We start from the raw sequence: 12,700 nt of genomic DNA, 5'->3' as shown, positions 1-12,700 counted from the left end.
CCCCCTCCTAGTAATACAATTCCATTGCTTTCCCAATGGAAATGTGGGGATGTAGTTTCTCCAGACAAATACAAGCTTCTAATGTGCACTACAGCTGCTAGTTAAAAAGCAAAATACATATTATGTACATTTACTTAACAAAACTACATTTCTCCTGCATTCTTCTCAAGATATACCAATGTCTCAGTGGCCTACTCAGCTGATACACACACAGTGCTCCTGATGGTAGGCTTGTCTTTGGAGACAGGCAGGACATCTCACACTCTGCAGGGAGTGGCCTCCAAGCCTTCCTGGCCTTTGCACCAGAACAAGGAGGAAGCACCACCTCACTGGGCAATGTCACTCTTTGTTCTCTGCATTGACAGGGCGGCACCTGAGCTTCCTTCAGCTGTGGCCACGCAGGGTGGCTTCATGGCAGCATGGATGCATCGAGTACTGCCTCGAGTTCTGTGTGCATGTTTGTGTGCAGCGGTACTCACAGGACATGAAATATTAGAGAGTGTCCAAAGGAGGGCTTCAAAGATGGAGAAGGGTCTAGAGGGGGAACGTGTATGAGGAGCAGCTGAGTTCCCTGTGTTTGCTCAGCACAGAGCAGAGGAGCTGAGGGGAGGCCTGATGGCAGCTGCAGCTCCTCACAGGGAGCAGAGGGCAGCGCTGAGCTCTGCTGTGTGTGACAGCGACAGGGCTGAGGGAACGGCATGGAGCTGTGTGAGGGGAGGGCAGCTGGGGGTGAGGGACAGGGGCTGCAGCACAGGGCGGTGGGCATGGAACGGGCTGCACAGGGCATGGCCGCGAGTACCAGAATTCAAGAAGCATCTAGACCATGTTCTCAGATACATGGCCTGATTTTTGGGTGGTGCTGTGTGAAGCTGGGAGTTGGACTTGATGGTCTTCATCCCTTCCACTTTGAGATATTCTGTGATGTCTGGGCGGAGTCAGCTCCAGTGAGTGGAGAAAAGAGATATCTTGCTTTAAGAACAAGTACTGCAAAACACAGAGCAGTCTCATATCAGAAGTTCATATCCAGAGAGCAAGCGTACTGAAGACGTAGATCAGTGAGGGCACTGTGTGTTTTTGCTTCTTTATTAAAACATGCTACTTGGCAGATGCTTTCTACCTACTGACAACCTACCTACAACGCTGAGGTGAGATGCGCAGTCCAGTTGAGCAGCAGGGAGATGGGAGCAGCGCCCACGACAAAGGGCAGGCGAGAAAGAGCAATCAGGCAACCTTGCCAGGAGTTAAACCTCCTCTCCCTGACCGCAAGGTTCCCTGGGGAATGTAGTTCTTCTTCTCCTCTGGGCAGGTACCCAGTACTTGAGCATTGACAGTTAAAGTCCCAGTGCCCCACATGATGTTATGATGTGGAATACCGAAAGCCAAAAATCACAAAACCATGACACCTACCAACTTATTTCTCTACACCCAGCCCCTGGAAGATCACACTTTTATGTGGTGACAAACACCTTTTGTTTGCTGCAACATGAATTCAAAGAAACTTCTTTCTTTAAAATAATCATTACATTCAGGATGGGCAGATTCATCTTTGTATTCCTTAATCAGAAGCATAATGAGTTGCTTACTGCACAAATGATCCCAGACTGACCAGAGAGCCTCCCAGTGTTGCCCTCAAGACGCAGGAGAGGTTTCCTAAATATGTTTCAAAGTCAGAATCATAGTCACAGAATTGTTGAGTCAGAAGGGACCTTTAAAGGTCACCCGGTCCAACAACCAATAGGGACACCTACAACTCCACACTGGGATGGCGAAGCCAGGAGACTACTTCGCAGAGACTGACCTGCCGTTCCGCGCCCAGTACCCCGCGTGCCCGCCTCCCCGCACGCCGCTGAAGGCAGCACAGCCTCAACCCGCCCACGCCCCAGCCGCACTGATTCCGGGAGTCTCCTCATGCCGCGCCGTAAGCCGGCGGCGGAGCGGGGCGGGGCTAACATAGAAGGGGAGCGCGGCTAACACGTAAGGGGCGTGGCTATCAACTACGCCGGGGTAACCGCCAGGGGGCGGCGGAGTTGAGGGGCCGCTGAGGCCCCGCTTCGATCTTCGCTCACAGCCGACTTCCGCGGTGACGTCATAAAAAATCGCCGCCGCCAGCCCGCCTCTTCTCCTCGCGGCGCTGCCAGGCCTCGCGGCCACCTGCGGGCGGCGCCCCATCTCCCAGGTGCTCACTCCTCCTTCCGCTCCCTGTGGGCGTGGCCTAGGCCGCCCTCGCCAGGGGGCGGGGCTACGCATGCGCCCGGCCGTCGCGGGAGCCGCCGCGAGCGTATGTGCGCGCGCGGCGGCGGCAGGGCGGGCAGCGCGCGGGAGCTGGGCTGGCGGCGGTTCTGCTGTTCTGGCCGCCGCCATGTCCGCCGTCATCGAGCGGGAGTTCCAAGAGATCGACGCCACGAACGAGTGGCAGGCGCGCTATCTGGTGAGCGGAGAAGGGGTTCGATCGCCCGACGGGGAGAGGGCCGCGGTCCGCCGGCGCCCGTCGCCGTTATGCGGAGGCTCGGCGGAGCGGAAGTTGTAGGGGCGCGAGTCGCTCTCCGGCGCACGCAGCGAAACTGCGGGCGGGCGGCGCGCATGCTCCCGGGCCTCGCTTGGCTTTTCCCTTCCCTTGCGGGGAGGGGTGCGAATGGGGCAGCACGCAAGCGTCGCCGTGGGGCCGTTGCCGCTGCGCCTGCGCGCCGGCCGGCAGCGTGCGTGCGAGCAGCGCCTGCGCATGTGCGGCGACTGAGGAGCGGGGCTTGGGCTGAGGCGGGCGGGCTGCCCCGGCCCAGCTGTGTGTTACAGCCGACCTCCCCCGGGCTGAGGCGGTCCGGACCTCTCGCTGCGGGCAGCGCCTGTAAGGTGCTTATAGATAGTACTCGAGCTAGGGTGCGTGCTACGTTGCTCTCCCAAATGAGGAGAAGTAGTGCGCAGCAAAGTTCAGTTTCCTGAACTCAAGCAGGATTTTTCTCCTCAGTTAAATTATTACAGAATCACGGAGTGGTTTGAATTGAAAGGAAGCTCGAAGCCCACCCACCCCACCCTGTGCTGTGGGCAGGGCTGCCGCCCAGCAGCTCAGCTGCCCAGGGCCCATCCAACCTGGCTTTGAGTGCCTCCAGGGATGGGGCACCACAGCTTTTCAGGGCAGCTGTGCCAGCGCCTCACTGCCCTCTGAGCCGAGAGCTTCCTCATAACATGTAACCTAACTCTCATCTTTTATTTTAAAGCCATTCCTCTGTGTCCTGTTACTATCAGGCCATGTAGTAAGTTGGTCCCCTGCTGTTTATGATATCCCTTTAAATAGTGGAAGGCCTCAGTGAGGTCTCCCTGGAGCCTTCTCCAAGCTGAACAAGCACAACTCCCTCAGCCTTTCTCCATAGGAGAGGTATTCCAGCCCTCTGAGCGTCTTCATGGCTGTCCTCTGGACCCATTCCAATATACTGACTTCTTATTTAGGAAGGTATTTAGCTATGACTGCGTTGTATAGGACACATACTTGCTTGCTGTGAGAGGCATATGTTTCCTGAAGAAAAAACCCAGCTGAATATTAGGGTTTTCTTAGTTCTTCTTGCTGAAACCTTTGTCCTTCAGTTCCAAGAATCTTCCTAGGCTTGTGGTAGAAGCTTGGAATATTTATGAAATTGTAAGTCTATTTCTGAGCACAGAAAATGCCTGTGCTTTTTAAAACAAAATGCTTCCCGTTATAGGATGATGATGATGATAATTAAAAAGAACCTACATTTGAGGGAATTTGTCTGTGAATGCTTGCCGTTTAATTGTTGAGCGTGGAGGTACTCCAAAAGCCTGTAAGGCATTTAAGCTAGAAGAGAATACAAGTTCCATTGTTCTGTACCAAAATCAAAATCTGGTTGTGTAAGAGATTGAGTGATTTATGTGGAGGTATGTAGAGCACTGATGGTCGGACACTTGCTGCTCCATATTGTAGCTGTTTTTCACAGATTATCATTGCACGTAAGTCACAGCATAAGGCAGACATTAAAAAAACGAAGCTTCTTTACATCTGTTAGATTTCCAAAGTCCTGTTTCATTGTGTTCCTGGTATGAGAGTATCTCAACTGATTAATAAGCTTGCAAAGATGATTGTTTAAGCTGGAGGACAGAGAACTCCTATAGGAATTTAATCTGAAAAAAAAAAACCACCAGAATATTTTTAATTTCATATCACTGCGTGTCAGCTGAGTACAGGGATATAAAGACACCAGTCAGTCCGTAAGAGGCTGTTTGTCAGTAGCATGCTGTCTGTGTTTCTGTGTTTTCACACTTACAAATCTGCTTCTTAGTTTGAAGGTGAAGTTGTGGAAAAAGACATTCTCATTAGAATCAAGAAGCTTTAGAAACAAACAGAAAAACCTTCCCCATTTACAATATGTAAGCAGTATTACTTCTTTAAAATGATGTGTAAATGAGTGTGTTTAAATATCTTCCAAATGCAGATTATCAAAGGGTTTGTGTTAATGCCGGAGTAGAAGCTGGCTGTGATTTCTGTGTTGATACAAGCTCACATTTGAGAGTAGAGATGTTCCCTCTTACAGGCTCATGTTTAATGATGGCTGTTCAAGATGAACTGTTGAAAGACCTGTAATAATTTTGTGGCTATTAATGATGTTATGGCTGCAGCTAACTAGTTCAGTTTTCTGTGTGGTGCTTACGTTGCCAGCTGTACTCTTAGTTCAGACTTGTACTTTTTCTGGGAAATAGCTTGCAAATCTCAGTTCAACAGTAAGCATGAGAATTACCTTCCCTTCCCCCCCCCTTTTGTTTCTGCTGTGTCAGTTACTTACCAAATTTTGCATACGTTGACCAAGTGTAAAAAGATCTAAATGGCAGCAGTATGGCTAAGAATGGCTTGTGTTTTCTGGGTGAAAGTAGCATTAGCTGTAGTAAAAGTTGGTTTAAAAGTCAATAATGGTATTAATAACTGCAGTTAAATAACTGAGCTTGAAAGCCTTGTGATAGGTTGTATAGAATATCAGCCTTAATGTGCTTGGTGGCTAGAAATAAACTGTATTTTTGTCTTTTAAAGGAAATTCGGCATAAATCCAGTGACTACCCTCATAGAGTTGCAAAATACCCAGAAAACAGAAATCGAAACAGATACAGAGATGTTAGTCCATGTAAGTATCTTTTCAGTATTTACAGCAGTACATTTTCCAGTTTATTTGCTACCGAAGCATGTGAAATATCTTTTTCAACAGTGTTTTCTTCAGAAACTTTAATCCAGTATCCTTATGAAAATACGCATGAGCAAAAAATGAGTGATAGATAATTATAGCTAGAGAAAGCTACTGTATATCACTTTCAGAAGGACTAGGGGAAAAAATGAAAACAGATTTAACCTCTTTCAACTTCAGTATTTTATAGAAAACTTCAGTGTTTGCGTGTCTTTTTGTACTGTGTTTCCCAGAGCAGCAAAATCTCTCATAATCCCATTGTTCTTGGATCTAGAATTTTTGAAGAGGAGTTGATTCATTAGGGCTTTTTGTTTGAGTGCTTGACGTGAGTACCTATTGTATGTTTTGGAGAAGTGCTGAAGTCCTTGTTTCCAGTTGAAAGCTGTGGTAACAGCATGTGTATAGCACTTCTCAAAACTATGCACAGAGTCTCGAAGTGAGTCATGCTGTTCAGATAGCAGTGCTCATGCTGATTGTTAGGCAGTTGCCAGAAGGCTTACTTGTATGGTGTATTCCTGTCAAATGGGTCCACTCTGGCTTAATGCTGAGTCTAAATGTGCCATCGTGAAATGAGAGTTCAGCACAGACCCTCCTTGCTATGTCTGTATGGCATTTCCCATCACCATCCTATCTGAGAAATGTGCAGCTCTGAAGATGATACCTCAGGTTAGTTGAGGCTTACTGGCTCCTGCTGTGTGTCCAGCAGAATGTGCTCAGGACCTGAGTGCCCTGATAGACCTTAGTTAATGTATGTTGGTCAGTGTGAGACCTCATGTCTCAGGCTAACTGTCCTGTTAGAGCACGGTGTTGGCTTCTTACCTGTGATAAAGCAGGTCGCATTTCATTCACTTTCTGTTTCATACCTAAATTCAGGCAGATTTTGAGAAGGCAGGAAATTGGTTTTGAACCCCTGAGACCCAAAGTCTATTCCTGTGTCTGTCATCTGCAGCTTTTGTAACAGAAGTTGTGCTCACTTTTTTTTTTGTCCTTTCCCACATCTCGCATTCAGTTAATTTGTAACAACTGCAGAGAGAAGGGCAGCATAGTTTTAAAGTATGGTTTTTTTTTCTGCATTTCTAAAATAAGGAAAACTTCTGTTATTTCAGTAGCATCTGGAATACCTGCAATAATATCTTAGATGATTGGCTTGTAGTCATCTCCTGTAAGGATGTGAGTTGGTGGTTGGGTGTTTTTGTTTGTTTTGTTTTCCAAAATTTTCCTTAATCATGATATATCTTTCACAATAGTGGACACTTCTGCCCTGAAATGCTCCATTATCCAGAAGGAAGTGATGCAACTGTAGTAAACAATGGGTCCAATATAACAGCAGGTAGACAGTTGAATAAGTCTAGTTCTGAAGTAGTACCTGTGTTCAGGAGAACTATAGTGACATGCTAGTTGACATGAAGTTTAACAGTGAGCCTTAGGAAGCATGTCTCAGTTTTTAGTGTGCCTGAAAGAAAGGAGGTTTGAACTGAACTGCCAAGATATGCCCACAGAACTGGGTGCCAGTAGCAAGGCTCTATGAGAACAGAGCAAAACAGTCTTTTATCTGATTACTGTTGCATTTTATGTGTATGTTTTCAAATACGAGTCATAACTGTTCCTTTGACAGTGGTGGGAAGTAGGAGGAGGCCTGGAAGAGAATAGATGATAAATGACATTCTAATGTTTTGGTACCAAAAACTTCAAAGCAGTTGGGGCAGAACCTGGATTTCTGATACCTGATGGTCTTCGGAAATAGCAGTTATTCCTATGCTAATTAAATATATTACAAAACATGTGATGTAATTTAATAAAAATACTGTATTTCTCCGTAGCCAAGAGAAAATGATTTGTCTGTCTGTACAGCAAACAAGCCAGTCTAAAATGTGAGATGGCGTGTCTGTAAGAGGAAATGCAGGGATTGTTCTGCATTGCGGAAAAGGTGCTTTGGGTTGGTTTGCCCCACTTCAACTATAATACACAGAGCATGCACATTAAAACTGGTTGTATATCATGTACCTTTCTAGGTAAAAGATGGTTGCAGTTGGCTGTATGAGGCTAATTGTCTGCCCATTACAATTGAGTGAGTCTTATATTGTCTCCTGTTTCAGAAGTATTTTCATTAGTGTCATTTTCCTTGCTAAGGAGCTACAGTGTGTATTAAAAAAAAAAAAAAAAATTAGTTGGAGAAATGCCCTCAAGAGTAATTGCCTAGCCAAAAAAACAGTAGTCATGCAGTCTGGTATGGGTCTAGAATGGGGAGAGGAATATCTCGGCAGTGTTGCAGTATTGAAACAGGAAGTTAATCTGAAATAGGTTTGGTTTGACAGTCAGTCATTTCCTGACAGATGAAACTGTTTCTCAGAAAACATTATTCAGAGGAAAATAAATTACGGGGCTATTATTCTTTATTGATACCTTTATTGAAACTCTAAGACTTAATACTTTCCTTCTAAATCTTATCTTTAGCTCATATCAAAGTAGTCCAGTGTCTTAGATTGACTGTAAAGACCTTCAGAGATCTTCCTACTGCATTCCCAGGTTCAGAGGCAGAAAGGGAATCCCCCCCCCTCAGGTAAAATTGTCAGGATTTCTTCAGGAGTTCTTTTTCTCCCTCTTGTGAGAGATGGCACAAGTTAGTTTTCTCTTTAGCCCTTATTTATGACATGGCGTGTAGCGTATTTTCTTAGGTCATCTGAACATTTTCACCAAATAGATCATGTTGCTGTTGGAGAATCTTAAAAGGTAGTGATTTCTCTTTGTTTTCTTCAGGAGGCAGCTAGTAGACTTTGTGTTGGATCTTTCAACTGTAGGCTTATAGTCGTTGTAGAACATATGCCAGGGAGAGAGGAATGTGAAGAGTACTGTTCTTTATGAGGAACCGAGTTGGAGCTGATGTGGATGGTTTTGCACTTAGCACTGATTATTTATTATGGCAAAATGTTCCCTTTTTGTCCTTTGTTTCAAGTTCATGCCTGGAGGTTCTGTCCAAAATAAGTCTACTGCACTTCTTGCTGTCCATCTTAGAAGCTGAAATTAATGTGGTGGGTTTTTTTTTTTTGCATGATTATCCAATGATTCTATAGGACATGTTGTTACCAGAAGCATGTTATAAATAAACAGTGTGTGTTGCTTTTGGAGATATTTCTTTCTTAAGGTTTGGGGAGGAGGGGAGTCGTCCTGGCACATACTGACCTAGACTTTAGAACAGGAGAGTTCATTAGGAAGGGACTGTCAAAGATCATAGTCTGAGCGCTTCAGAGCTAGCCAACATTTAAACCATGTTGTTGATGGTGCAGATTTGTGTGAGCGCAGCATGCAAGCTCTTGTTTGTGGCTGGTGAAAATACACAGCTAATGGTGGTGACTGTTGATAAACGGTGTTTTATAGCTCCATCAGATAGTGTTACAGAGCTCTTTGTATCTGCTGTAGTTTCCATGGAAATACATACAGCATTATTTTCAGAGCGACCTACGTGTTTCAGTATGAATACATTCCAGTTACAAGCTAAGCCTTTGCTGATGTATCGTGGTGGCATGTGCACCCATTGGCATGGTGAGGAAAGCTGCTTTGCCCTTCCTTTGCCTTAGGCTCCCTCTGAAACCATTTGTCTGAAAGTTGTGAGCGTACATCCGGTAACGGAGGACTGTGATTTGGGTAATGCAGCAGCTCAGGTAGACCAGATTTAGATTAGTGAAATGGAGGGGATTTACTGGCAGGGGGTAAAGTGTCACACAGGGTCACTGGGATAGCTTATCGCTGCATGTTTTATTTGTGACTTTCTTTAATCCACTAAGTAGCATGTCACCCTTCCCTGTTATAGCACCATATTTGGCAAGCAGACTTCTCTTGGACAGAAGATGTTTTTTAGGTTATGCAGCGGTTTCGTGTTTAGAAGTGCAATTGATTTTTCTGAATAAAACCTTTCATTAGTCAACTGTAAGGTCTATGTCATGTGAACTGCCAAACATTCCTATCTCTTTTTAACTGGATACCTCACTTTCCTTTTTGCAGGGGTGGGCAATGTGCAGTGTAAAATCTTGGCCTTGTGTGAGATGCAGGGAGCGTTATAGGTAACAGTGGAGGGAAAGGGTTTTGCCAGAAGTGGGTAATAAGAGCTTATCTCAGACAAGGTGGCTGTGGGAGCAGGGTTCTTAGTGCGGGAGCCAGAATGAGAAGTGTTCTTAAGGTTGCCACTTCCTTTTCAGCTGTGTAATTTGTCAAAATAGGGAAATTAACACTTCAGAAAATGAGTGCTGTATTTTAGCTGTTGTGAGCTTGGCAGTGTTTAAGATAGATCTTTTAGATTAGATTTAAGATATGTTTATCGTTCGTATAAATCTGAAGTCCTGTGTAACTGGAAATGATTTACATATGAGAAAAATGTTACAGCTAACTTGCTGTTGAAGGTTGGCTCGCTTCATTTTATTCAGCCAAGCAAGCCAGAACTTGAATGAGGTTTCTAGGTCATTGTGTCCTTTAGGAACCCATTCCCCTGAAAGGGAAATCAATATTTGCTCGTGGCTTTCTTTGTCCCCTGGGTATGCCACCGTATTTGGAGGTTTGCCTCTGTTTTGGTCGGGCAGGAGGAGGGAGAATTAACTGTTAGGAGTTATTTCCAAATTTTCTTTGTAATGCTAACAGGGCAGAACATAGAAGAGGCTTAAAAATAAAGCTGAAAATGTGTGTAAGTGCTACAGTACCAAGTCTGGTTAGGGCCAGGCAGTTATCTCCTGCTGGCAGCAGAGCAGCAGCTGCTGCTGGGTGATTAAACTGTTAACAGTGCCTGCTTACGTCACCTTTCCGAGAACACTAGTACCGGTATGTGTGATTTACTATAACAAGATCTTAAGTTTTTCCTGTTGGCAGATGACATGTAATATTTACAAAGGTCTTGGTTTCTCTCCAGTAGAAACATTTCAGATAAAGTGATATATGAAAGGAAAAAGTAACACTTGAATTTCCAGATAAAATAATGCAAGGACACATTTTTACCTTAAAACACATCTTAAGTCTACTGTCTTGACTGTTGTTTTTTTTTTTCCTTCATACGGGCATACAAATTGTTATAAGACTCCTGAGAGTCAAGATGGTGCTGTCTCACATCTGGAATGCTAATGAAAACAGACAACCTGGTAGCTTTCTCATTCTTTTATATTAAAAATAGCTTTACAGCATACTTCTGTGCTGTACACAAAAAAGCTAGAAGCTAGACAACCTCAAACCTTTGTCCTCTGGGGGAGAAAATAAAGAATTTCACTGTTCGCTTTCTTCTGTGAATCTGGTAAGGTGACCATATATTTAAGAGGCTGAGGAATATGTGATGTAAGAACAGTCATTACAGTCTCGTAAAGGATCCCTGTACATCCTGGTAGCTTCTGGCAGCTGCCAGTAGCAGGGAGCTGAGGAAGAGTGTAAAAGCAGATCAAGGCAAAGTAAATACATTTTTCCCAGGTTTCCAAAACTGTGGAAAGTATTTGTAAAATAATACAAGCAGCCCACAGAACAAGGGGCCAGTTCATTAACTTTGTTCTGATTCTCATATAAGCTGTTTGCCCAGCCAGGGTCACGTTCATGGATTTCTTCTTAGATAAGCCTTGTGCTGTATAGGCTGGCAGTGACATAGGGACAGCATAGCTCTCCTGAGGGTGATAATTAGTGGTTGCTTGCACGACGGTCATGGGTTTTGTTAATTTTGTAAGATAGATGTCAAAAGGAACTTAAGCTTTTGGTGATGGTATGGGAAAGGGAACAGAGGACTGACGTGCTTTGGCAGCAGCTGCGACAGCTCCAAGTAAGTTTTGTGGTCAGTGTCAGTGAGAAACTGGCATTGCACCCTGACTCACTGCTGGCTCTGTCTGTTGCTTTACAGAATGGCTTCCTGAAATGCACTCAAGTAGCTTTGTTGTTGTTCCTTAGTTCTTACAAACAATCTATCGGTGGTTGAGCTTCAGGGGGTTCACAGTCAGTCAGAGCTCAGTTTGTGATATGCAATTGTGCATGGATTTCAGACAAAAGTTGCTGTTTATTTAACGGAGTCTGATAAATGGCTGACGAAGGATTATTTGCTGTGGATGAGTCTGATTACTTAAGTGCCTGGTAGAAGGCAGTTAGGAAGTACTGGAAAGTCCTACACACATACAGTCACAGTGACTTTTCATTATGCAGCATTGTCATATGACAGTCTGATAATCTTTCTCAAGTTAATGTTAGTATTTTAAAAGCAATCCTTTGACTGCTTCCATCTGCAATGAGTAGCAAATCTTCTGCCCTGCTTGCAAAATCGTGGGAAAGGTAGAAAGCATGTAATAAAATTAGGCTTGTTTAATTGGAAGATTTGTTTAATAGGGACATCATTTATGTGCTACTTCCTTAGTGCTTCTAATTTGCATTGTGTTAAATGACGAGGAAAATTAAGTTCAGCAAAGCTTGATTTGAATGATTCTAAGTAGGTAATTTTTTAGCCATGTCAGTTTATGATTCTGCCTTGGCCTTGTAGTTCACTGAAGACCTGGGAATTCCAAACTTAAGGCAAACCATGAAGTGGAACGTAGCCTGTTGTGGGTTGTCATGCTGTTATATTAAGGAAATAAAATTGTTGAAGGATGGGCACAAGCTGCTTTTGTTGGTGTGGGGAACTGGCTCTTTTTTAGAGGAGAAGTGGTATTCCAGATACTAACCTGTGATGGAATGCTGAGGGCAGAATGAGTCAGCCATTGTTATCAATGTTGCATGAGGAGCTGCTTTCATGTAGCTGGCCATTTGCTTAGATAGAAAATAAATTCTTTAATGATTGCTTCGTAGGCCTAACCTCTTCTGCTGCAGAGTATTGGTGAAAGGAAAGGCATTGTTCATTCTTAAGTTTCCTTTAATTTTAGATGATCACAGTCGAGTAAAACTGCAGAACACAGAGAATGATTATATCAATGCCAGCCTAGTGGTCATAGAAGAAGCTCAGAGATGCTATATCTTAACACAGGTGAGTCATCAATCAGTCACCAATCAGCAGGTACTACAGGGAATGCAGGTATGGGGGAAGTGGATTTGTACAATGGTAATTTACGTTCGGATGATTCCTCATCACTCTGTATTACGTATCTCATGCTAACAGCCTGTTTGATCCAGTTGTGAACACACATTTTAATAAAAAGATAAAGGGGAATGTTTAAGTGTATATAATAGCCTGTCTCTAAAGCTTTGTAGATATTTCCTGCTTTTCAGGTAATAATGGTTTTATACTATTAAATATAAACTTTCAGAAGTGTGTGTTACACTTCGTAGCTCTGACAGTATCTCCTGTTCTCTATGCTCATATGTATGTAAATAAGCATAGCAAGTGTAAAACAGAAGATGAAGTTAAATTAGGAGTATACATAATTTTTATACTTTTTATAAGTGTGGAAGTATAAAACAATACCACTTAATTCTTGTTTCTTTTCAGTATGCCTGCAGTATCGTTTCTTCTAACTGCACAGTAGTGTTGATGCTGAAACTAAAGCATCCATTCCCTGAGTTTTTATTGCTTTGATTAAAGTTTA

At 44.0% G+C, this 12,700-nt stretch overlaps 1 protein-coding gene across 2 annotated transcripts in view; it reads left to right on the top strand.

The window, feature by feature from the left end:
* Positions 1-2,231: 2,231 nt before the first annotated feature.
* PTPN2 (protein tyrosine phosphatase non-receptor type 2) overlaps positions 2,232-12,700 on the top strand; it is a 34,233-nt gene continuing 23,764 nt past the window's right edge. Inside the window, exons 1-3 of one of the 2 annotated variants that reach the window (XM_048939284.1) lie at positions 2,232-2,428; positions 5,030-5,120; positions 12,041-12,141. In XM_048939284.1, the coding sequence (XP_048795241.1) occupies positions 2,246-2,428; positions 5,030-5,120; positions 12,041-12,141 (375 nt within the window). In that variant the 5' untranslated portion in view covers positions 2,232-2,245. The remainder of the gene's footprint in view (positions 2,429-5,029; positions 5,121-12,040; positions 12,142-12,700) is intronic. The other variant, XM_048939285.1, reaches the window with a different exon arrangement.

The sequence above is a fragment of the Lagopus muta genome, chromosome 3 (assembly GCF_023343835.1).
Source record: "Lagopus muta isolate bLagMut1 chromosome 3, bLagMut1 primary, whole genome shotgun sequence".
Taxonomy (NCBI): Eukaryota; Metazoa; Chordata; class Aves; order Galliformes; family Phasianidae; genus Lagopus; species Lagopus muta.
This window is presented reverse-complemented; position numbering and strand designations above follow the sequence as displayed.